Source organism: Elaeis guineensis, chromosome 13 (assembly GCF_000442705.2).
Source record: "Elaeis guineensis isolate ETL-2024a chromosome 13, EG11, whole genome shotgun sequence".
NCBI lineage: Eukaryota > Viridiplantae > Streptophyta > Magnoliopsida > Arecales > Arecaceae > Elaeis > Elaeis guineensis.
The window spans coordinates 640,609-667,500 of NC_026005.2; the positions used below are offsets into that span (position 1 = coordinate 640,609).

Sequence of the window (26,892 nt, forward strand, 5' to 3'; positions counted from 1 at the left end):
CGGGTTTGGAGCTACCCGCCATCCTTACACCCGCGTTCGATAATTTCATCCAGCTTCCTCCGCTCACCGGGCGTACCTCGCAAAGGCGAAATCTCCGCTCTCTTCCCACCCTCGCCAAATGGCGGCCATGGCGCTCCGGTTGCTGAACTGCACCACGATCCCCGGCGGAGCCCAAAGGCCGGCAGCGGAGGCTGCATCCACGCGCAGGGCGAGGCGAACGGTTCCCCTCACCTCCGCCTCCTCTTCCTCTCCTCCCCGTCTCACCAAGAAGAAGGTCCACGCCTCTCATTCCTCTGCTTCTCTTTCACCATGCTTTCATTTGGTCCTAAACCCTAATCCTAGAATCTTCTTCTTGGGCGTGAAGGTTCTAGTTCCCGTAGGCCTGGGCACGGAGGAGATGGAAGCCGTCATTCTGGTGGATGTCCTCCGCCGAGCTGGTGCCGACGTTGTCATGGCTTCTGTCGAGCCGGGGCTTGAGGTGAAGGCTTCTTCGGGCACAAAGCTTGTTGCTGACACTTGCATCGCTGCCTGCGCCAACGTGATATTTGATCTTGTGGCGCTACCGGTTAGTAATTTCCGCTGCTAGTTATTTTGATGATGCCTCCTGTGGACTTGCTCCAAATTTCCAATACTATGTAAACTTTTCATACCAAAATTTAAGCAAAAGAACAGCCTCTTAGCAAGATTATAATTTTTTATGTTTTAATTTCCATAGGAGGTTATATGAAACGAGATAATTGTTGCTTTCTCTTGAAAATCGTAATTTCATAGGTTATTTTCACTGTTAATGATCTCATGAAACTTGTTGCAATTTCTTGGTATTCAAATACTTCACCCTTCTCTCATGGGCTTTGTTAGAGTTGCTTCTCCTGTAAGCACTGTGGACTGAGAGAATCGGAGAGAAGAGAAGAGAAAAAGGAGAAGAGATTGTAAAAATTACCTGTTTGATTTGAAGAGTAGAGAAGAAAATAATTAGTGAAGTTGACAGCCCCTGCCAACTTCACTTAAAAAAAATAGAAAAAAATAAAAAAGGGCCTGAAAACAGGGGCTCCACCCCTTGTCCAATGCACGAAGGAGAGAGGGATTTGAAAGCCCTGTCTTCCCCCTCCCTTGGCCTTATTCCAGTGGCCGTCGCTCACCTCTGCACTCTCCCTCTCTCTCCCTCCCTTCCTCCTCCTATCTCTCCCTCTTTTTCTCTCTTTCCTTCTCGCTCCTCCCTCGGCTCTGTTTTGGTGGCTGTCGCTCGCTCACCACCACCCTCTCCCTCTCTCTCCCTCCCTTCCTCCTTATCTCTCTCTCTCTCTCTCACTCTCTCTCTCTTTTCCTCTCTTTTCTTCTCTCCTCTCCCGCCTTCGCTGGTTTCTCGATTTCATTACTGGAACCATCTTAATCTGCCACCGATACAACTTGGTGTGCCCGAATCCGATCGGTTTGGGGTGGTTCTGCCTTCCTTGGGTAATACTATGGGTTCTTGCTTGTGGAAGTAATCATTGTACATGTCTAACCATCTATGCTATTCGTGCAAAATGTGGACCATGACTCTAAATCTATAAAGTCCTTGAACATTTTGTAGACATGCGGGTTACTATTCTATCTATATCCAAACTACCATTTTAACTTCTAACTATAAAGGTCCACCGAACCCATACTAAATGCCGTATCTAATGGTTTAGCTCGGTTAGAAATTTCTTGAAGATGGGCCTCTTGCTAGCTAATTTACCGAGTTAGTGATTGATACCTCTACTCCCCTCTCACTATCAGGTGTTGTCACCGAAAGATAGATTGGACCAACGGACGTAAGGCTCTTTTCCTTGAACCTTGACTTATTGGATGAGATCTTCATAAGTGGTGATATTCCAATATAGTGTGGTACTGGTTTGATACCATATTGACACACGGTATAATATGGTGTCTCAGTCATACGATTGGTATGCCTTTTTCTTTGTTTTTTGTTTCTTTAGTGTTTTTATTTTTTCAATCTTTTTTTTTATTTTAGTTATTATTTTAATCATTTTGGTTGTTTGATTTTGGATTTTGATGTTGTTTTGATTCTTTTTTTATCATCAAATGGACTCGAAGTACAATTCAAATACATATAATTGAGTATATGTATAATATAATGGGCTTAAAATACAAAATATGTACCAATATCTAAAATTTTGTGGAGTGTCTATATTCCTTATAGACATCAGAATCGCGGTCATCGTCTGGGCTGGCATATTATACCAAGTTTCCAGATAATGTGCCTTATATTCTTGTATACTATAACCTGTGCTTGCTGCATAGCCACTTCCTTTTGTTTGATGCTAGATTGTGGCCATCCGAAGATTGGGACAGACCTATGAGCTCCTTGATACTATGGAGGGTAGCATCCACTTGAATATGATGTCTCGGATGAAGGATATCCATGCAGATCATATCCTTACTGTATGAAATAGGACTTGGTGTATTACTTGGATCTAGATATGCTTAGGGATCCTACTTCATGTGCGAGGTCATTTGTGGATGGCAGTAGTAGTGCCATATCTAGAATGATCTAGAGAGGCTTATCTTGTATACGCAATGGTACCCTTATGGGCTCTACCAAGTTGTACATCATGGCCTCTATTTTATGTGGCATGATTAAATTTAGACTCACCAGTGAAGCAAAGATATTGCTGTGAGTTATATATAGCCATACCATGCCTATTGCTACTTCCTTGGTCATCAGATGCATCGTCACTCGAACTGTCATTGTCATCATTCCTAATATCATGAAATTATCTGGCAACTAGTCATTCGAGGACTCTCTGGCCTCTAAATCAGATTGATGACTCCTTATTTACTCTCTTCAATGGAATTGCAATTCTCTTTTCTTTCTCTTTTTGGCCGACTTGAGGAACCGTCTTCTTCCCTTGAATGTCCTAGCTTGCCTGGCTTTACTAGGCTGACTAGACTGAGTATCTTGGTGGCCTATTCTCAGCACATTTCTATCAAATCTATAGGAGGACGTCTTGCTTAAGGAGCCTAGCGATGATCATTGACTCTCTCTGACCTTTGTGGCTGCTCGGCTTGATGTGAGCATCGCATGTATCATTCTGTTCATTATTTTGCATCCATTTTAGCCTCCTTTTCTATAAAATTGGTTAGTTGAGGAGGTAATTCCGTCTCATCAAGCTCTAGCTACTTTTGCTAATCCTTAAGTCAACCAATCATTAGATCCACCTCATTGCATATGAAATTATTATAAAGTGGATAATCATACTTCAACTTCACTTTCTCTTCAATACACTTCAATCTGAGTCTTAGATTATAATGAATATGTACCAAGTCATTCAACTACTTCTGTGTGAGACTATTCATTCATTTGTTGTAAATCGCGGCAAAGCTAGATCGGCTGCACTCATAATCAAGTTTTTAAATCTCGTGGGATGAAGGTGTTCCGGTTTCTTCATGGAACAGGATACTCCGCTGTCCCATCTAGTTCCGACAGCAGTCTCGATCATGCATCCCGATAAATATCTTCCATCTTTTTTTTCTTCTTTCTTTTCTTTCTTTTTTTTCTTTTTTCCTTCTTTTCTTTCATTTTCTCTACCTTTCTTTCTTTTCTTTTCTTTTTCTTCTTTTGTCTTTTCCCTTTCTTTCTTTTTTTTTTCATTTTTCTTCTTTTTTTCTTTTATTTTTTCCCTTTCTTCATCTTTCTTTCTTTCCTTTTGTTGCCTAGAAAAACAATCTAAGAGGGGGGTGAATTGGGTTTTTTAGAAACTTTAAACTAGTTGTGCACAATTATCAAATTATATGAAGTGTGGTGAGTGAATGTGAAGCAATAAATATTAAAACAATGATGCAAGCAAGAAATAATATAAAGGAGCAAGAAGCCACACACAAACACCAAAATTTTATAGTGGTTCAGTACCAAATTCAGCACTTACATCCACTCCCCAAGCCATCCTTGGGAATTCCACTATAATTTCTCCTTAGCTTATAGCTTGATTGTTTTCCGGACTCATAATCAAAATCTAGTTGATGTTCTTATTGAAAATCAATCAAAACCACACCCTCAAGCCAATCCTAGGCTCTCACAACAATTTCGATCCAATTTAAGGCTTGGACAGGCTTTTTTCCCAAGTTTCAATCTCAATTGAAACTTGTTTACATTAAAGAGTAAGAGTACACAATAAAAGCTCCTAAAAGAGCAAGAAAAATGCTGATGAAGCTCTTTGAAGATCAAGTCGAGGAAGCTTTTTAATCAATGTGTTGAAAATACTTGAATGCTTCAAGATTTTGAGTGGTTGGAAGAGAATGTTCAATAAATGTTCTTGGATTTTTACTTTTTTTTTCTCTCTTTTTTGGCTCTTCTTTCTTTGTTTGGTAGCCTTTAAAATCTCTAAAAAAGTTAAAATGATCGTTTCTAGCTATTAGAAACTATCTGTATAATTTTAGATTTTCTGCAGAACTAACCATTAGAGTTGTCAGCTGCAGTCGAGTCGACTCGAGATCAAGTAGGAGTTGACTCGAGCAAACTACGAGTTCACTCGACCGAAGTTGAAGTCAACTCCAAGACTTATTTGTAGAATGCCATTCTCTGTCTTTTCTTAAAGAGTCGACTCGAGGTCTGACACTAAAAAATCTGCTTTCTGTCCGACTAAGAGAGTCGATTCAAGGCCAAGTAGGAGTTGACTCATAGTCTGTACCATTTCACATAATGTGTCAGAGTTGACTCTTTAAATTTAGGAGTTGGCTCTTAGCTTCCTTCTCTTAATTGTTCATGATGTAGCTTTATCCATTCAGCTTTCTTTGACTTCAAAACTTGTCAATCAATAAATGCTTCTCAAGAATGATTTTAGCTTCCCGAAACTTTCTTCACAAGAACTTCAATAACTTATTAGTATCAAAATAAGTACTCAAATATTTTGTATTCATCAAAATCAATCCTTGAATCAATACTCTCCTTTTTGATGATGACAAAATTTTGAGTGCAAGCAAATAATGTAATCAGTGTACAAATATCAGAGCAAATTTTATCTTTTTGACTTAAGAGTGATTTAAATTTCATGCATGGCCATGTATCAGAGCAACATGTATTAAGGCAATACAAATTGAATGTAATAGAGTTGGAATGGTGTAAGAGAGTTTAGAATGATGTATCAGACCTCAAAGTATCATAATCAATGATGTATTTGAGTTAGCAAGGAAATATCAGAGCTGAAAGTTTTGAAGGTTGTATTAGAGCTAATCTATCAGAGCTAGGAAGAGCTGAAGGTTCTGAAGATTGTATCAGAGCTAGGAATTAATGCTAGAATAGTTGAATTAATGATGTATCAGAGTTTCATATGAAAGTGATTATAGGGTGATTACATATTAGTCAAGTGCTTTATGGGCTTCAGTAGTTTTGCTTATACTTATTAATTATTTGCTTCAACAATCCTCCATTTCGCTCCCCCTTTTGTCATCAATCAAAAAGACATTGCACAGAAAGTCACATGGCATATTAAAAAATATTTCTTTTCATTGCATAAATAGGTATATTTACATGAGTATCAAGCAAAATGAATGTACTATGCACAAAAAAAAGTTCGCTATAGTACACCAAGATACAATCACAAAGATATAACAAGAATATTGTAAGATATAACAAAATAAAGCAAAATACAAAGTGAGCCACCTAAAGACACTAAGAGACCTTAAACCTAATCCTCGTATGAGGGAAGGTCTATGGATGAAGGAGAGCATGCTCTGGAAGATGAGGCTCCATCTCTCCTACTCTAGGTCCTATTGGACGGTCCGGTAGCATGGATAGGAAAGCCTACATCCGATCTAATGTAGGTTCTAAATGGAGGTCTAGAGGTAGGCTGGGATGGTTGGGAGGTCTAAGAGGGTTGGGAAGGCTGAGCATGGGGGGTTGACCGACTCTACTGGAATGAAGATCTGATAGGTGAAGTCGGACAGCCATGACCTCCGGCTGCTGCTGTGGCAACACCGAAGGCAATACTCTCGAGCTACTCAACCAAGCACCCCATCGAAGTCAGCAGAGATAAGATCCCTGAGCACTGATAGGCTCCAAGCTCCCTGACCTCAACCCGAATCTGTCTAACTCCAGTCTCTATCCTCCCCTTGAGGCGAGTAGCCTCTTGAACCAGTGCAGATATATCTCCATGCTCCTCTAGTTTGGCTCGCTACTCTAAGGCTTCGATCCTATTTGATAGGTTATCCATCTCTCTCCTCAAACCATGAAGCTCTGTCTGCACGATGGAGGAGATGTATGATAGATCCACTTGAGAAGCCATCAGGTGCTCTCGTTCTGTCCTCAGTCCATCAAGAACTAGCTCTGCTATCCTCCTTATCTGATCCTTATCGAACAGCACAGAGAAGGGCTAAGTAGGTTGAGAAGCTCCAGCTAGTGTGATGGGAGGTGTTGATGCTAGGGGTGCTGCAGTTGAAGGTGTCTGGGGCCTACTTCTAGTGGAGGAGACTTGGACTCTAACTCAGCTATGCTTCGCTCAGTCCAGTCTAATCCCTCGGTCTATCCTGTCCTAAGTTCTTCTGAACCCATCTTCCTTCTAACTTGTTGTAGCCCACACGATGCAGTGACCACTTGTTATAGGTATATGAATGCATGAGGACTCAGGCAGTCTCCCCCTCAAGTGTACATCAAACTCCTCGAAGATGAGGGTAAGGGCTACATCGTAGGGTAGGCAGGCCTTCGCCATCCATGCTACCTCTCTCATCTGCGTAACATCAATGCGGGCAGATTTAGAGGGATGCTCTAAAGAATATGCTGCATCACAATCAGATCTCTCTCAAAAACAAAGTCAAAGTGCCCAGTCTTTGAGAATAGGATCCTCCCAATGATGTGATGAAGCAAATACATCTCCATGGACAACTGGTTTGCGAAGAGCTCCTCTATAACATCCACATCCTCAATCTCCAAAATTGCTCTTAGTGCTACGGCTTTGTTTGATAGTCTGGTCGGTGGCATGCCTTGTCGTGACAATCAAAAAATGTAGGCGAACCTCTGCTCCGTGAATACAATTGAGTGTCCCTCACTATAGCCTCCATGCCGCCCGATCCTCTTCTAAGGCTTCCATCTCTTGAACAAGGCTAAAGTTTGTCGGAACATCCAAAGAGCACAAGAATTCCCATCCTTATTCCTTGATTTTCAGTCCAACAGTGAACCCCTCTCTTTTCAAAAACCTAAAATCGATTTTTCTCCCCATTGTCACCACATGTGTGGCTAGGGTAGCTCCGGATGAAGGGGAAAGTGAAGGAGAGGGTGGACTCATGGGTGCATCAGGGTTGGGTTGGTCATTTCGGGCTTTGGACCTCCTTTCCACTTGCTCTTCACCGCATGACCTCTTCAACCGATAGGCAAGTTGATTCCTTGGACCCATCTATGCTCAATCTCGAGAGGAATCAAGGGAAAACCAAGGAAAATGACAAGAAGAGGCCTTTAAAAGGTCTAGGGAAACCTTTTGGGAAGTTAATAAGGCAAACAATGATGTGTAAGGAATGATTTGGAAAGGGACAGCTTGTCATTTAAATGAGTGGTCCCGACTAGGAGTTGACTCGAGGTTTCTTCTAGTGTTGACTCTCTATGAGTTGACTCGAGCTTAGTCTTAAACTAAAAATGCTGAATTTTTATGAGAAAACTCAACACTTAAGGTAAGAGACGACTCAAGAGAATTCAACTAGGAGGAAATAGGCATATAATCAAATAAATAGGATTCAAAAAATGATCAAATTTGAGAGTTTCAAGCATGGTTTGCCGAACCACCCCAAATCAGATAGTTTGGGGCATACCGAACTGGACCAGTGGTTGACTAGTGCCGTTCAGATGTTTGGTTTGGAATGTCGGCGAAAACAGAGCAAGGGAGAAGGAAAGAGAGGAAGAGAGAGAGAAGAGGGGAGGAAAGGAAAGAGAAAGACCGGCGGTGGCCCGTCGAGGCCGCTGAGCCTCCGGGTCCCCACGGTCCTCCATGAGATGCGAGAAGAGAGAGAGAGAGGGGAAGGGAGGGGAGAGGAGGGAGGGGAAGGCAATGGAGAGGCTGCCGTGGTCGTCGGATGGCCCAAAATACCCCCACAGCTGCTTGACAGCAGGGAGGGGAGGCATCTGGGAGTTGATTTCACCTAAGGATATCAAGCTGACCAAATAGGCTCTTGTTTCGCTTGGTTTGAAATGAAGCTTGAAACAATGGCAAACAGATCAAGCTTGATCCTAGAGTTCAAGGTCGAAATTAATTTCAAACCAAACTTGATCTAACCCAAGCTCCATCAAGCTTGGCTTGAGTACAACCTTGCATGATCCAACACCTCAATCATTGTTTTAAACCCAATCACAATTTGCTTTGTGAAATCCATTGTCTCTTGTATGTTGTAACTTAGGAAAAGGTGGCTCAATAGGATCGCCAACAGTCCGAGCCAGCCCAAAGACCGAACCTCCCAACAAAAAAGAAAAAAGGGTTGGGCTTGGACATTGAGATCCGATAGCCTTCTAGGCCAGGCCCAAGCTAGAAAGCAAGTAAAAAATTAATTGTTGCCTATCCTAAACCTGGACCAGCCTGAAAATATTCTCCAAATTGGACCAGGCTTGGGCTTGATACCATTGGGCTGCATTTTGGCCAGTTTGGGCTCGGGCCTGAGGCTTAGGCTTCGGGCTGGTTTCGGGCCTAGGCCCAATAGGTCATTGACACCCCAAGCTCAAATGGTTTTAACTCAGTGAAAAGCAGACAGGGAGAGAAGCACCTACTTTTTCTGTGAAAAGCTTCTTCTTGCACCCTATTATGTCTGGTTTCTTATTTGTTGATATCACAAGGAAGTCATAAGCTCACATTAGATACCTTTCCAATATCCTGATTCCAAAGTAGCTTTGTTTAGATTCAAGCTGCAGTTCTATGATTTGAAGCAGCATTTTATTGTTTTGAGGTTCTGAACTTTGTGTAATGAGGATTTTAGCTCAAAGTTTCTAAATGGTATTTTATATCTCGAAAGAAAATTGCTAGAGCAGGATTGTATTCTTTTATTTTCTCCCTGAATGGTTCTGTTTTTTGTATCCAATTCTCAGCAACAAATGATTTTGTTTTAGTTTCTCCATTTCCTTCAACTTTCCCAACTTTGCTTTGATATTCTGCTTGTGTTAGAGCCTTAAACACCTTTCACTGTTAGTTACAATCTTTGTTTGTTTACTTAATCTCATGACATTTTTCATTTGGAACTCCATCTCACTTGTTCAAAGGTTCATGTTATCAGCCTGAGTAAACAATTTGGTTTTATTTTAGGGGGGCATGCCAGGTGCTGTGCGGTTGAGAGATTGTGACATCCTCAGAAAGATGACAATCAAGCAAGCAGAAGAGAAAAGATTATATGGTGCTATATGTGCATCTCCTGCTGTTGTTCTTATGCCTTGGGGTCTTCATAGGAGAAAACAGGTAAGTTTTCATTCATTTTGTATCATGAACTCATGAGAATGTTTAGTTCTTAATAGAACCATGCATTAGGTGATGGTGTATAGCTTGATTGCTAGATTACTTGCCATCCAGCCTTCATGGACAAGCTTCCTACTTTCCGGGCAGTTAAATCAAACATTCAAGTTTCGGGTGAGCTCACCACAAGTCGTGGCCCTGCAACAACCTTTGAATTTGCTCTATCATTAGTTGAACAGCTGTTTGGCAGCACTGTGTCAGAAGATATTGGGGGAAAGCTGGTGTGTCCTTAAAATATTACACTTTATCCCTTTTCTTTTTGAATTGCATTTTATTTATATAAGATTTAAATGGCAAATATTGCTATTGTGTTATTTATCAGTTTGCTTCCGAAGTTAATCATTAGATGTTTTTATCAACATGGTATTTATTCTGTTTGCTTCTTTCTATGATACCACAATTAACAGATGGAGGAGCTGATGGTTATTAGAGCAAATGATTATGTATGTCCAATAATTGGATGTAATAATCCGTTTGGGGTGTGGGGACAATAACTTATGTGTACACATTTTCAGTAGACTACAAACCATTATAATGCATGCATGGGTGAATTTACATATGATGTATCAAATCAACATCTTCACCTCAACTTCTCAAATTCAAGCCGTTATCATATCGTCGAGACACGATAGAATGAGTCTTATGGTGAAGTCTAAGTTGGCTGGTCAGCTTAGTTAACAGAATATTGTCTGTGCATTACTAAATTGACTTGATTTCAAGAAGCAAATTTTGAGTTGTTGAAAGTGAGGTACATAATAGAACTCAATCTTTATATGCTTTAATCCCCACATAGAACACTATATTGTTCATTCAAGACACCATGATAAAGTGTGGGGCTACTAGAGAGTATGATGAACAAGTATAGAGAGCATAGTGTAGTAGGTTGTCATGGTTTGAGCATTACATGCTATTTGACCTTGATCGTAAAGTGAGAACCTGTTTCTTATTTCCTGCATGGCTAGCAGATATGGGGTGTCTTTCAGGAAGATATAGAAGTGGGCAATTCATTATAGGTTTTAAGGACCGAACTGTTGAAGTATCTTGCATTTCAGACATGCTATTATGAGGATGTACCATGATTGCCTGAATTTTGCAAATCCAGTGCGTGAGTAAGACTTTTTTTCCCATCTTAGCTGTTTTCTGATTTTTTTCTAGTCAGCAATAGACATGTTTTGGACAATGAAGCACTACTTTGATTCTTCTAAATGAATCTTGAACCTCACCCTATATTAAAGACACATATTGGTTTCTGAATAGTAGGTTCTACTTATCAATGGAATGTCACCTAAAAGAATCTAGTGGAAAAGCTAATATGCTCTATCATTGCATTATCACAAATAGGGAATAACAAAGAAAAGAAGCTCGAATATAGGACTGCAGCAGACCATATGGCTAGTAAAGAGTATTATCTGTTGGTATTCAAGGGGAACCTACAATCATGATTGTACAAACTCTAGAAAGAGAGTATTCATACATGAATATTCCACTTCTTAAACTGAATGTCAAGGATTATGTACATCTTCATGCAACCTTAAATTGATGTAGGATATATCGAAGAAGTAAGAATCAGCTGGTAGTGAGAAAAATTTTCATGTAACAGTTGTATATGCTCTTGGTTAACACTAAATTTTAATCCAAAGATAATAATATGCTTAGGGTTTCTGTAGATCATTTCTCACCCAGAACATATTAAGACTTGATCTAAAAGATAGAGTTGATAAAACATAATTAAGATCCAAACTGGATAAAAAATTTCCTCTTGCCATTAAGATAGTTCACTTTTGGACCATTGGAAATTGGAAGCATTTAGATGTTGCAGGTAAAAGTTGAAGATGTGGATATTTAATTTAAATGCTTGATCAATGGTTTTGCATTTCATTTATAGCATTGAGGCTTCAATTAGCTAAACCACCTGATCATAAGCATGCGCACACGCGTGTGCGCACACACATAAGGTTTGTTGTACTGTTACCGAAATGGTGCATGGTGTTATACTGTACCAACACTTAGTATGCTGCATCTTACTATACCGTACCACATACCGACATTGTAATAGAATGGTACCTAAATAGGGTCTAGTATCGAGACAATGAACCTTGTATATATACATATATTTATATGTGTATGTATGCATGTTCTATGTGTGTGTACACGTGCGTGCATGTGTATACACACACACACGTATCGAATTAGTATCGAGAGTCATGTTGGTTGGTGATCGGTTTGGTATGGTATGTATTTCTGGCGTATTGGAATCAAGGGAAGAGGGAGAACGAGAGGGAGGGAGGGAGAGGCCAAGGCCTATGGACTCATTTGATAGAGAAAGACTAGATGTGGAGAGAGGACTCATCTGGCTGGAATGTCATTGTCGTCATTGAGCATAGGCAGGATGTTGTCAGACTCATCGCTGGAGGATGGAGGCCGGAGGGGGGATGTGAAACAGAGAGAGAGGGAAGGTGAAGGCTTTGAGCTATTGATGGCTTCAGAATTGGTGGTGGAGACCAAGAGAGAGAGGATTCAGCTAGCCAGGACGTTGTCGTCATCATCGGATGTGGAAGGGATGCCATGCAGTGGTGTTGTCGAAGGATAGAGGCTAGAGGGGGCGGGTGAGGGAGAGAGGGGAGGCAAGGGCTTTGACATTTGAGGTCATCAGGAGAGCTAGAGGGCTTTGCGGGTTTAAAAGTCTTGATTTGATCAGCTAAATCATGCCGGTAACTAACCCATCTAGGCCACAAACTAGCTTGTTTAGCATGGTTCGGCAGACCCTGCTTGTGACTATATAAATGAGATTGATAATATAATAAGTCAAAGAAAGTATGTGTTGGGTTCAAATTCAAATATCAGCAATATTTCTAATTTTCTATTTTAAATCTAGCTCTCTAAGTTTGTTCTTCCTCTTTGGCAACCCTAAAAAGTGTGATAAAAGTGAAGCTGAATTAGAGGATACTCATTTTCATATTTGAATCAAGGTTTTGCATCCTACCAGGACTGTGGTTTTGTTGGGGGGGGGTTTCCGGTCATCCCATCCCATTTCTATGAGAAAATGAGACCAGGATAGGTGCGGAGCTCGGAAACCCATCCACATGGGGAGAAAAGAAGAAAGAGGAAGGAAAGAAAGGAAGAAAAGGTGAAGAAAAGAAAAAAGTGAAAGGAAAGAAGAAGAAGAAAAATGAAAGAAAGCAAGGAAAGGAGAAAAAAAGAAAAGGAATGAAAAAAGGACAAAGAGAGAGAAAGAAGAAGAAAAAGGAAAAAAGAAAGGAAGGGATAAGAAAAAAAGAAAAAGAAAAAGAAATAAAGGAAGGCAGAAGAAAAAGAAAGAAAAGAAGGAAAGAAAGGAAGGTAGAAGAAAAAGAAAGAAAAGAAGAAAATAAAGGAAAGAAGAAGGGGAGAGAGGGAGGATATCTATCGGGTCGGATGGCTAGAACAAGAGAGGACAGCGGGACATCTCATTCCATGGAGAAACCAGGAGACCTCTGTCCTACGGGATTTAAAACATTCATTTGAATTCCTTAGAAACCTTAATTTTTCATCTAAAACTTAATGGTTGAAGGCATTTGGTGCCCCATGTATATAAAGAATGTTTCAGAATGTGCATAAGGATATTATAAATATACTTAATAAGTTAGTTCAATGTTTTGTGATTAATATAGAATAAATTTTAGTGAAGAAAGGTGAGATGTTTTAGATAAGAAGTCATTTGCAGGTCTTTATATGACTGTATTTTTTTTAAGGTGAGAAGGTTCTTGGATGCTTTTGTATTGATTGTCTTGTGGTTGTTGTTAAGCTTGTTGTGAAGTTTGTTTTATTTTATGGCATGCTTTTAATTTTTTCACGTGAATAAATACTTATGCATTCCTTGTATGCAATCACTATCACCTTTATGAGACAATTTTTTCGTTTATGTGAATTTACTGAGGCAGTTATAATTTATGTGGTGCTTCTGCTTCATGAATTTGTAACCATGCTTTTAGTTACCAAGTAGCTCTTTGTTGTTGAAAATTTTAATGTTCTATTGCTAATAGTTCTTTTCTTCTTAATCTTCTTAATCATGTTTACGTAGTTAATACAAACTGATGGTAGTCATCAAAGAAAGGAAGAATTTAATAAGGTCGAGTGGTCATTTGATCATGAACCTCAAGTAAGTACTTTCTCCCTTGTGATGATTTTGATACCACATATTGTTAACACAGCTTTTTTTTTTTGTTGTTGCATTGTAACTGATTTTTTAGCTTCCATGTGATAACAAATGACCAAGTCAGAAAAATATTAAAAATACTACGAAGTCATTTAGACTGCAGCCAAGGCACAACAAACATTCTAACAAAACCTTGATATGATATCATATCCTGTATCTTCATTTGGTAGTAGATATTATGATAAGCATGATTTTAGTAATTTGTTTTGATGAAATTCTGTGACACTGGGTGTTCTTTCAGTCTTTCTTTCACAAACTTCATGGAGTCAAAGGGATAACCTCCTTGAGAGGGGCTTAAATACATATCACTCTCTAGACATGATAATATAAGTTCTAACATAGACCATAATAAGAAATGTAATATCTGCACAGTGCATAAACAATCCTTTTGGGCCCTGGTTGGATGTTGGCTTTGGTTATCTGGTGATAAAGTGTGTGCTGGTGGGCATGTTTGAGAGGAGTTCATGAACAAGTTACAGATCTAGAGAACCCTACAAAATCCATTATCTCTAAACAAGGATAAATAAATCACCTTTTATTTGAATCTATTAGCTTGAAAGTTAGGGGCAATAGGATTGATGATTTCTCCTGATCCCCCAAACAGATCTCCATTGTCATTGTTTTCTCCCAATCTCTTTCTCCCCTTCATGCACTTATCCGCAGATACTATAAACAGCGATCCAAACAAACCCTTGGGTTCTTACATAATCTATTATTGAGATATCCTGTACATATGTCTATAGCAAAGCCAAAAGGCTACATATTTGGTGGGTTGTTGTAATCTACAGACTGAAGCTGCTTGAGGGCAGTTCATATTGTCTCATAGACATTGTCAAAAATATTGCAAAGATGTTATCTTTTTCTTTATTCGTTTTTAATTTCACTACTGCATTTTCTGATCTCCTAAATCCATAAATATGCTTATTTTCAGATTATCCAAAACTGAAATTCATGTCACTTTTTGTGGACATTCAGGTCCAAGACAAACAGGGTAGAATGAAAATAAAACTCCTAGCATCCAAAAACTGAAATAAATTTATAGGCATTAAGGAATATCAAAAGAATCAAATAAGATCAATTTTCAGATTAAACATTGCAGGTAGTTGCCCTGCGATATACAGATTTATTACAGTGGAAATGGAATAGACTATAGACTATAGAGACTCCAGGTTGAGTAAATAATAGTCAGAGGACAAGAAAATAGAGTTAGAGAGAGGGGGGGAGGAAGCTGACCTGGCCTGAAGTTCTTTCTTTTATTCTCAAAGAAGTAAACCTCCTGTATCAATCTTTCGTCCAGACCTAAGATGGCTTTTTGGAAACTTTTCATGACTTTTCCTAGTAGGAAACTAGGCCTCCTAAATTGAAAAGAATTTCTATTATATAAACTATTTCCCACTGACCAACTTATTTGCCCAACTTGTATTCCTAAAGAAACCAAAAAAGCAGGCTTTTGGCACCTGGTCATTGTTCAAGGTGACTGCAGCATGAGCAGTGTAATGAAAAATAAACCCCCAAAGGAAGACTTTTAACTTCAAAATACAACCTAGCAGAGTATTATAAAACATCAAATGGACTCAAAACATTGGATTTCTCTTGATGATCTACTTTTAAAATTGTGTTCAATCATGGTAACTGCATCTAGGTATGGGCCCAAAGAATGATTCTGCATGATTCATTTCTGCTGTGTGATTCATTGTTAGAACTAATGTAGGAGTTCTGCGATGGAAAAATTAGATGGTCAATGTATTGCCTCTTGATCAACAGTATGTCCACATGATCAATCATCAAGTACAGCCAACTGCTGGATTCTTCAAGTGAGAATCAAGCGAAATCTTGAAATATATGCTGGACCTGAACTGTTGACTAACAATGATTAGTTGCAATTTGTGGTCATGGGTGCTTTTTTGTTCTGTCTTTTTTTTCTCTAGGTCCTATTCTGCCAAGATGTTAGATGGATTCTCAACTACAGGATTCTCTATTAATAGGTCTTCAATTATAGTAACTTTGTGTGATGGACCTTTAATCACAGGCTTTCCATGTGATCAAGGTTTAGACTTTAGACCCTTGATAAAAGTAGGGGTGCAATCGAGCCGAGCCGGATCAAATAGTTAGAAGCTCGAGCTTGACTCAACTCAAAATACTCGGGCTCGAAATTCGGCTCGAGATCGATCAAGCCTTAATATCGCAAGCTTGAGTTCGGATCGATGAAAAATAGATAAAACTTCAGATCGACTCGAATATCAACCAAACCATACTCGAGCTCGAGTTTAAGCTCGAAATTGGATCTTAGTCTATTAATAATATATATATATATATTATAAATAAAAATAATATTATTAAATATATATATAAATTCGAGTAGGTTCGCGAGCTTTCAAACCGAGTATCTTGCTACTCGAGCTTGATAATAACCAAGTCGAGATGAGCTTGGACTCGAGTCGAGCTCGAGTAGCTTGTGAGTGGCTTGACTCGTTTGCACCTCTAGATAAAAGGAGTTGGGAGAAAATAATAACCTTAGGTCCAAAAACTAAAATCAATTTATAAGCATTAAAGGATACCAAAAGTAGTGATTGAAGTACCGATGGGATGGGGGCCATCTTAGCCATCTTGTCCTGTTCTAAAAAGATTATGACACATGGGACAGATGTGGGGTTCCAAAACTCACTTCTGTCCCCCATCCCAGCCATCCTGCCTTCATCTTGGCCTGGTCATGTGCCGATACAGCTGTCCCAATTGGGACATGTTCCCTTTTTTTTGTGATGTTGCTTCGGCCTTCAGCTCGTCACCAGGAAGGAGCTCTACCTTTCTTTTTTGTGGTTGATGCATCAGCATCATTGCTTGTAGGTAAGAGGGAGGAAGCTAGGTTCATGGGCTCCTCCTTTCATGTATTTCCCACAATAAGCAATGTAGGGCTCAGATCACTTGAAAAAGACCGAGGAAGGAAGCTTCCATGTTTTTTCGATGAGTAGGGAGGATGGAGGGAGGGCCAGCATGGGCTTGGAGCCTCGAACTGCTCAAGACGAAGGAGGGAGCAAGGAGGATGGAGTCTTAGATGCTTAGTAGAGTGCCGATGCTTTTTTTATTTTTCCCTTCTCAATGCAAATGTGTAGTGGACGGGTCATGCTCACATGGATTCGTGCAAATGAAGGATTCTCTTCCTTCTTGCTGTTTGATCACCAACACCATGGATCTCAAAGCATTTAATACTCCCTCTTATCTATCTACACATATCTGAAAGTGTGTAGCTGATGTTCCGATGGTGCATTTGCTCCTCCCCCCCCCCACATGATCTCTTTAATGCCCTCTACTTCTTTTTTTCAAAAATTTGTTTATTCGCTCCAAGCACGTATTGGGATGCTTGATCGGGACGGCTACTGGGATAGGGTGGAATGTCAGGTGTCCTGTTCCATAAGAAAATTGGGACACCTCCAACTCATGGGATTTAAGACTTTGATCAAAAGAATCAAATTAATTCAGTTCTTAGATTAAATACGGTAATAAGTTCTTGCACAGGAGTATGTAGAAGTATCATAGTGGAAATGGGGAAAGGATCACAGGTTCAGTAAATGATAACGAAGAATAAGGGAGTCAAAGTTAGAGGGGAGGAGGGGCTGACCTGGTTTAAACGGTTTTCTTCTTATTCTTGAAGTTAAACCATGTGCTTTGATCTTTCACCATGTTTAATAGGATTTTTTACGAAATTTTATGATTTCTCTTACTAGTAAAGTAGGACACATTAAATGGGAAAGTGTTTCCGAAAAATATCAGCAACTACTACATTATTTTTCCACTTATGTGACTTCTTCAACTAAGATCCCAGAAATATATTATCCAAATTATATTCCCTGACCAAGTTATTAGTACCTGGACTCCTAAATGAGAAAAAAAAGAAGGAAAAGCTTTCTGCCATGAAGTTCAAAATAATACTTTCTCCATAATTATGAATTGATTAAACATAGAAAGTGCTCAACCCAGTGGATTTCTTTTGATGCTTGGGCTTCCAAATTGCATCTGAGTGTTGCAGTGCAGGCTGGATATGAACCCAAATAATGCTCATGAATCACACTGCAAGCTTCTTTAGGTGATTCATTACATAATTATATACAAATAAGTACCAAAATGTAAAGTAGTCAAATTTATCTTATTGAGACTGGAAAATCATGCCCATCATATATGTTAAATATATGGGACAATATGTTACAGTGTCATTGCTAAAGCAGGTATCTTCTTTTTATGGAACTAATGGATGAATTAGATTGGTTGTATCATTTATAGTTTTTTTTTTTTAATGAAACAGGTTCTTGTTCCAATTGCAAATGGCTCCGAAGAAATGGAAGTGGTAATATTGGTAGATATTTTAAGGCGTGCCAAGATGGATGTTGTGGTTGCATCAGTTGAAAAATCTATGCAGATTGTTGCATCGCAGAGTACCAAGATTGTTGCAGACAAGTCTATAGCTGATGCTTCAGAGACAACATATGATTTGATAGTTCTTCCTGTAAGTTAATTAAGCCTTGTTAGTTGTTACAATATTTTTTTTTCCTTGTTTAAATTGGGGCATAAGGGTCTACTTTGTGTAGCTCATATATTCCCATGAAGGCTGAAGTGATCTTAACTTTTGTCATAATTACTTCTAGGAAGAATAATCATAGTTCCAATTTTCCAAAATTAGAAGTTAGAAGACATGCATACACAATTTTTAGGCCACAGACATGGAATATTTTTATTCTTTTAAGACTTTGGAGTGAATTTAGGGCCTGTTTGGCTAAGTTTTTGGAGTGTCAGAAAGCACTTTCTGGCCCTCCAAAAGTACTTTTGTATGAAACAGTGATGTTTGATAAAAAATTAGAAAGTTATTTTGTCTTTGCCATAAAGCTGAAAAAGTCTACTTGGAAAAAGCTCCATTTTGAAGCTTTTTCAAAAGTACTTTTTAGCTAATGTCAGTAAGCTATTTTGATTTAAATGATTTTTTTAATGACCAAAAGACCTACTAACAATTCTCATAATTACATCTTATATCATATCATATTACATTATTATACTATAAATATAATATAATATAATAATAAATTAATATTATGATATATTATAAATATATAACGTAATCTATTATAGTATTATTATATTATAAAAATATAATTTGATATAGCAATATTTAATAATAATATTATTATATTACAATAATATAATATAATATGTTATATTATAATTTATTATTAGATTAGATTAGATTATAATCCATTATATTATATTACATTATATATTACATCATCGTTATAATAATATTTTATTATAGTATAATATTATATTACAATATTATTATTAATTATATGATAATAATATTATACAATAAAATAGTATTTTAAAATATAATAATATTTACATTATAAATATATAATATAATCTATTATAATATTATTATATTTTAATAATAATATAATATAATATAATAATATTTTAATGTATAATATTATATTATATTATTCTCCACTATACAATAATATACAATATCTTTTATTGTCATTTTATTATACCAAATGTACTTTTTTATTTTCGTTACCAAATATATGTTTAAGTTTCAAAGTACTTTATAAATGTGATTACCAAACAGTAAACAGCTTTTTGTAAAAGATCCACTTTCAAAAGTTCTACTTCTCAAAAGCTCTACTTTCAAAAGCTTCAAAAGCTCTGCTGCCAACAGCAATTCCAAACAGGGCCTTAGTATGCATGTGATAAACTTTTAGCCATTTAAGAGGTTTGCATATGCTTATATGCATAGACATAAAATAGACATTTTCTTGTAATACTTTCTATGCATAAACCTTTGGATTCAAGCAAGCATGTTTTCTTATTTTGCCTTTATTTACCTAAAGATCTCCTTGTTTATGGTTCATAAATTGTTGCTTATCAGATTCTGAAATTTAAAAAGTATGCAAAGTCTGACACTGGGGCATAATTGTAACACTGCTCAAAATTCATGGAGGATAATGCACTGATACTTTGATGGGTAATAACAAACACCAATATCGTGCTTGCTCCCCATCAACAGGTTCGGTGTGTAGCCCAAAAAGAATGGTAGAGTAAGGAGACTTGCCATGCCATAAAAATATGGTGAATTGGTGAGCCTAGTGAAAGTTGAAAAGTATGAAAATCCTGGCATTGGGGGATAATTGTAACACTGCTTGAAACTCATGGTGGATAATGCACTGACACTTTGATGGGTAATAACAAACACCAATATAGTGCTTCCCCACGTCAATAGGTTCACAGTGTGTAGCCCAAACAGAAAGGTATGGTAAAGAGACTTTCTATGCCATATAAAATGGGGAGCCTAGTGATCATTGATTGCAATATACTTTGTTTGCACATTGAGCAACAGATGTCTGCAACATCAGTAACAGCCAAATTGAAAGATCCTATGTTGCAGAAAAAGATACCAAAGCTGACTGCCTTAATAGTGGTGCCTGCCATGGGACTGTACAATGGACTGATGGAGACCCTGTAGGTCGACCATTTTTCTGTCATAGGAACAAGCTCATTTTCTACTTGGGTCTGCTCCATGTCTACCAAGATTGTTCATATTGTTTCATGACTAAGAGCATGTTCCCCTTGGTGCGTTATGAATGGCACCAACATTTCAGAATTGGAAGGTGATCGTGCAAGATTGAATAGAATGCTGTTCATAATCAAGAAATGTGCAATTCTGAATTTGCAGTGTCTAGTTATTTTATTGATCAATGCCACAGTTTTTCCCTGGCATCTGATTAGAAAAAGATTGAAATTGAGGTTTTGAAGAGGAAATGGGTGAAGAAGAAACAGATTGCTATACCTTGGCTTTCTGTCAGATGCCTTTTTTTGGCCTCTTCCTCCTTTTTTCTTGAAAGTTGCTTCTCCATCTTAGTAATGTTTAGAGCACAATGAGGTTCCTTGTGCTGCCTGCAAGGGAGATACCCAATTAGGTGGGCTCGAACATAAGAGTATGAACCAGTGAAAGGTTCCTTACAACAACCAAATTTGCAAATGAATTTTGAGCTTCGTCCACTACCCTTAGCATTGTTTTCTTCAGTTAATTTTATGACATATTTCCACAATGGGGTTGCTGTTTGTTCATCGCTCCCCTCTCAAATGGTTATATCTATCTCATTCAGTTTAGATTAACTGCCCAAAACATATATTTACCTTGTAATTGGATGATGAATAGTGCATTTGAATCTGATTTCTGATCATTAAGTAGCAAGAGCAATATTTTATTACTGAGTAGCTGTTGACATTTTACGTAGAAAAATTAGGAGGGAGTTTTTTGTTAGATTAAGACTTCAGATTACTATGTTTAAAAGAGTATTTTGTTCAGTTTGTCAGAGTTGTGCTTTATGGTTTATATTCAGAATCGTAAATTTCAGATCGTGACATGAAAAATGCAGAAAGTGTTGTATGCAAAGAAGTCAGAATGAGAAGCATGGAATATTACAATCTGTGATGAAAACTCTTTTTTTGAAACTAAGAAGAATTTTGTAAAATGTATTAGATGGACAAGTTGCAGGGTTTATATGACATACATGATGGCAAGAAAGCATAAGATGCAAATTTAGTTCTGGACTTTAAGTCATACATACTATATAATCAGTGCAAATTTTCAGTGACGAAGAAAGAAAGAAAGAACAGATAGATAGACGTGAAACTAACTTGTTTATTCTAATTTTTGAAAGATAAAATGGATGGCTGCATATAGTTTACTTGTAGTTTGTTCAGAATTTCATGTTGATTTATGCATCAGATATGAAGTACTAACATTTGCATATATTTAGATTCATACAAGCATGCGTAGGATGCAGAACATACCAGTGCTGCAACATGTTCTAGGTTGTTACCTTAAAATTCTGAAGAGTAGGGGCTTGCATTAATGGAGGTCAAATATGCAGCTGAATTAGGAAACTAATATGAGCTAAATACTTGAGTGCCTCCGATTGTTGACTTAATGAGAACTGTGATTAATGAGGTCTTGCCTCCTGGTTAAAAGGAACTGTGAAAGTAAGAATTTGGACCAATGGCAGCGCTAATGGAGCGAAGAACAAACCAGACTTGGAGAGTGAATTTAGAAATAATGGCGTAGGAAGAAGATGGCTGGAAGTAGAGATGGTGCTAACTGGTAACCAACTAGCATTGAGGATTTATTTTTTTAATGTAATGCAATGATGCCTCATGCCTTCCCTCCCCTTTAAGCCTCTCCTTGCATTAATAACCTGTCAGGTCTAACTGCGACAAGCCTCAACTATTCTATAATTTTTATGGGAGGACCTATGCGGGCATGTATTTAGTCTCACTTTGATGTATGCTAGAGAATTCTTAGGTACTTATATAGGGCCAACGTGCCCAATAATACCTCCAATCTTGTCTTTTTGGGTAAGGTCCTGGTTTGGCTATAAATGGTATTAGAAGGGACCCAGCCTATGGCCCATGCGGACTGAGGAGGCACTATACCATGGGCCCTTTTGGATTTGATCATAAGCCTATCACAGTGTGTGATTGTGTTTTAGATTGCATCCTTAGCATGGTGAGGATGCCAGAGTTTAAACTAGGAAAGTATACGAGGACTAATGCGGGCATTTGTTTAGTCCCACATCGGTTGTGCATTGAAAAGATCTTGGATACTTATATAGGGTCAAGAAATCCAAAAATATTTTTTAGCTAGTCGTTTTGGACGAGGTCCAAAATTTTTTTTTTTTTTTTTGAACTCATGAGATATATATATTTTTTGAACTCATGAGATATATTTTTGATAGGTTGTGTCTAAATGCCCATCAATATATTGTGAGTAATTGTACTTTTTGTGTCTCATTTGTCCACTTCATTCTCATTAACAAGAAATAGAACACTGAATGAATACATAAATCTTTTTGTTTAGCTGTCCACTTTATATCGTCTATCAGATTTAATGCATTGCTATCACTTTCAACATACCTATTCATGTTCTTAGCTGATTTTTTTTCTATCAAATTTGAATCCCAAATATACTTGAGAAATCAAGGTTCGTCATGCCAGAATTGGACCCTATGCTGGTTGGCCGACGGTATGGTTTGACATGTCTTGAACAGTTCCATATTGGGCCTACACCAACACGGTGAAGTAAGCAGGAGAGAGGGAGAACCAGAGAGAGATAGAGAGAGTGGGGGAGGGAAAGAGAGGAACAGAGGGAGGGAGACTGGTCGAGGATGCTGATGTAGCCGTCGGAGGGCCGCAAAGGCCCCCGGAGGGCGGGATCTTCCTCCCCACCCTTCATTGGGTCGAAACAGGGGTGATCGCCTTATTTTGATTGTGCCTTTTTATTTTTTTCACGATACATAGTGAAGTCGGTATAGGGGTGATTGAAATAGGGGTTGCCGACTTCACTATGCATCATGAAAAAATAAAAAAACTCACCACATATTCTTCTTATCTTTCTTCAACATGTTGTCAATCCTCTATTGCTTTGAATCCCAGCATATAGATCCAAGTCATGGATGGTGGATCCTAGTGCAATCTCTCTGGATGACTTCATCTACTGCAAAAAGCCTTCAGCATAGATGCAATACGGCTATCGCCTCTACTAGCGGCCTCTTTAACTAAGGAGATCCTTCTAAACTTATCTCTCCCAACAGTTGTAAAGCCTAAACCCAACTCATAGTATGATGGCCCAAATCGAGCTCTACATTTGGCTACCTCATCTAGCTGCCACTGATCGTCTAGGCTTGCCTAAATGGTGGCCTAGATCTGTGCCTCCTTGTCATTTGGAGTAAAGGTCTCCTCTGACTCCCTAAAGTGATAGAAAAGTGCCTAAACAGTGTGGCAATCCATCTCTATCTTCTTCGAAATACTCTTCTTTACTGCTTTGGAATCAGTGAAGTGCTTTTTCATCAGCTGTTAGATCTTCTATAGATATTTTTAGCATATAGCTATATCGGGATAACTACTAGTCAAGTACTATTTCAACTTAGTTATCCCTCCTCTTTGAAACTCTATGTTATACCAGTTGCATTTTTAATGGTGTCAATCTGAGAGCATTTGCCTATGGTGCCAACTAATATCATGCTTTGAATCATTCTTCCTCAATGGATCCATTCTTAAAGATTTTATAAGCACATTAGTTAGTAATTATGTAAAAATAATAAAATTTGTTATTGTAAAAGAATATATTTTTTACTTTAAAAAATACTTCTAAATTATGTAATACATAATTCTAATTTTTCATAATTACTCCTAATTTTTCAAAAAAATATATTTTGTACTTAAAAAATTTCTTCTGAATTATCTAATACATAGCACTAATTTATCATATTTTTTTGTATTAATTATATATGTTTTATTATTTTTCTAAATTAAAAATATTTTTTAATCCAAAATTTTGAAAATTTAATTTGAGTTAAATCCATATAGAACCCTGATGCTGCATATATCTTTGTGAGCCCTTGTGCACGCATCAAAAGCTACTTTATAATTTTATTAAAATTTAGGCCCAAGCTATTATGCACATGATATATCAAAACTTTTATAAATGGATACCGAATTTACGTTGAGAATAGCTTGCATGCGCCTAAACAGTATTTTGATTTTATAGCTATTTTTTGAATTTTATTTTTTAATAATATTTTTTTAATTAATATATATTTTTAATTTTTAAAATTTATATACTTAATAAAAATTATTTTAATATCATTCCGTAGATCATTCATAAATCTACAATATATCATAAAATCATACCTAAATTAAAAATTTTAGCATGATCTTCTCTTATTTTTATAATTTTTTAGAATATCTGATGTTGAAAAATAAAGAGGAATAGAGGTAGAAGAGAAGCACTTTATCTTGAATCCAGCTTTTGAGGTCGATTTTTCACTATTTTTGGCTTGGGGGTACATGAGGTTAAGAGAAATGAGAGAAAGAACTGCTTGAGAAGCCTTCTCAAGCCTTCCCATCACTTTGAATAAGAGTGATTGGCGCCGAACCGCCACTAACCAGCTGAAGAATCGCTAATAGTCAAGTCCTACAAAGAAGTGGAGAGTAGTGAGTACTTCTTACTTTGTCCAAAAACCCATGCATGAGAGTGATGGTTGCAAGGTGCCTTCCTCGGACTCTGGACGAGGATGTCGATATTTCTGTAAAAGAAAGAGCAATTTTTTCATTCATTGGTAAAATTTGATGCATATCTGAATGTAAATGGTAGAGACAAGGTTTGATAGTCATGTTACTGAATTCTGATGCACAAAAGTGCTTGTAAGTTTAGAACAGCTTAATCTAAAAGAACTTTAAATCTCAGCTCCCAGTAATGATATTAAACAGAAACAGTGAAAGCAAAAAAGCAAATACTATTGATATTATAAATATGGAAGACCTTCAAAATCTATCATGGACTGTTGTAGACTTGTAGTTAGTTCCAGGTCATGCAGTCAAGCTAACCTGAAAGCATCATAGTTCAAAAATGATCTTGCATGTCATGCCTCTTACCAGTTAATCTTTTTCTCTATGTATAGAAAAGCAGTTCTATATTCAAAGTAAACTTATCACCTTTCATCTGCTTGTACCAAAGAACTCCTAAATAGAATCAAGCCACAAAAGTGCAGAAATTCAGAAATCTAGCAGCATGCAGCACTTGCTTTCTATCATTACATTTCTAATGCAGCCTGGGCCAACCGTTACTCCTAATGTTGCAGAAGATTTTGCCTTTGCTTATTTCATATCTGGGAGTTTCACAAATGAAAAGTTAAAGCTTCTTCATTGCTTATATTTCTGAATTAATCCATGACCTGCAAATGCCTGATCCAGAAACTGTAGCTGGATAATGATAATGTATCAATGCACCATGTCGGGAAAATGTATTTATATAGAACATCAACATACATCTTGCATTATGTTTGTCTTGTTTTCCATGCCAAGTCATAAAATTTCTCATCACATTTAATTATTTATGTTTCATAAATTTTCTTGCAGTTTTGAACATATTGGCTTAAAATTGCAGGGAGGAATTGCTGGAGTAGAGCATTTGCACAAGTCTAGAATTCTGAAGAAATTACTTAAAGAACAAAAAAAAGCAGGAAGGATATGTGGTGGGATCTGCTCATCTCCATCTTTCTTGCAGAAGCAAGGCTTACTCAGGGTAAAATAAAACAAGTTTAGAATGTTCATATTTTGTATATAAAGCTTAGAACAGGAATTTGAATTGACCTTATGCCAAACAGGACAAAATTGCAACTGCTCATCCTGCTGTTATTGACAAGCTCACCGGCCAAGTTGCTGATGGAACCGGAGTTGTAATCGATGGAAAACTCATTACTTGCAGGGGCCTTGGAACTGTAATGGATTTTTCACTTGCTATCGTGAGCAAGTTCTTTGGTCATGCAAGAGCAAGAAGTGTGGCAGAAGGGATTGTTTTTGAGTACCCCAAAGCCCAGGTTTAAAGAATATGGATAGGATATAAGATGTAGCAGAACTAGAAGTGATTACCATTTGGACCCAATGAACTGTTGACAATCTTCATGATGAAGCATATATATTTGTACCACACCAATATCATCAAAGTCTGTTACTGCATTACTTACCTGTGATGGCGTGGAATCCAGATTGCTTGCACTGTTGATGCAGGTGATACTGTGCATACACTAACAGGTATCTAGTAAATATTTCCACATTTTGTTTATTTTTTTTTATTTTATCTCCATGAACAACTATTGCTGCCTCATTGTTAATTTACCTATTGGCATTTAATACTTCTGTCTCAACAATGCATATCATCAAAAGTTGTCTGTAATGACTGCTTGGAACTAAACTTTCAGGAACATGTGAAAACATCAAGAATTTTCTTGCTTGTTATCAATTTCACTAAACAAGAATTTAACTTGTCTAGCCAATAAAAAAAAAAGAACTTGAGTACAAAATTAATCTGCTGATGCACTTGTCCAATGTGCATCCTTTTGTTCAACCTACAGGAAGAGAATTAACACCATAAGATCATTTCTTGGCAGACATCTTTTTGAATGCTTTTTAGCAGAAGATGGACTATCACGTTGTATTCATACAACACATCTGATACATTTACCATCTCAAGGCTGAACTCATGTACCCAAAACGATATTATGTCTTGCTGATCTTAGATTTTCTTTCTCTTGTGTGTGTGTGTGTGTTTGCAGGTGTTCAAATGATGAACTTTTTGACCATCTAATCACAAATCAACAGGTTTGACCAACTTTGGATCATCATATTTAGGTATGA

The 26,892-nt window shown here is 37.5% G+C and overlaps 1 protein-coding gene across 2 annotated transcripts; it reads left to right on the forward strand.

The window, feature by feature from the left end:
• Positions 1–26,320, forward strand: LOC105060913 (protein DJ-1 homolog C). 2 transcript variants are annotated; one of them, XM_010944788.4, is made up of 8 exons: positions 9–274; positions 365–565; positions 9,255–9,404; positions 9,500–9,679; positions 13,519–13,596; positions 17,951–18,151; positions 25,643–25,780; positions 25,863–26,320. In XM_010944788.4, the coding sequence occupies exons 1-8, from the start codon at positions 119–121 to the stop codon at positions 26,079–26,081; spliced, it is 1,323 nt and encodes a 440-aa protein (XP_010943090.2). In that variant the 5' UTR covers positions 9–118; the 3' UTR covers positions 26,082–26,320. The 2 variants fall into 2 exon arrangements, with proteins under 2 accessions (XP_073103668.1, XP_010943090.2); XM_073247567.1 differs by lacking the exon at positions 13,519–13,596 and having other exon boundaries at positions 1–274.
• Positions 26,321–26,892: the final 572 nt, after the last annotated feature.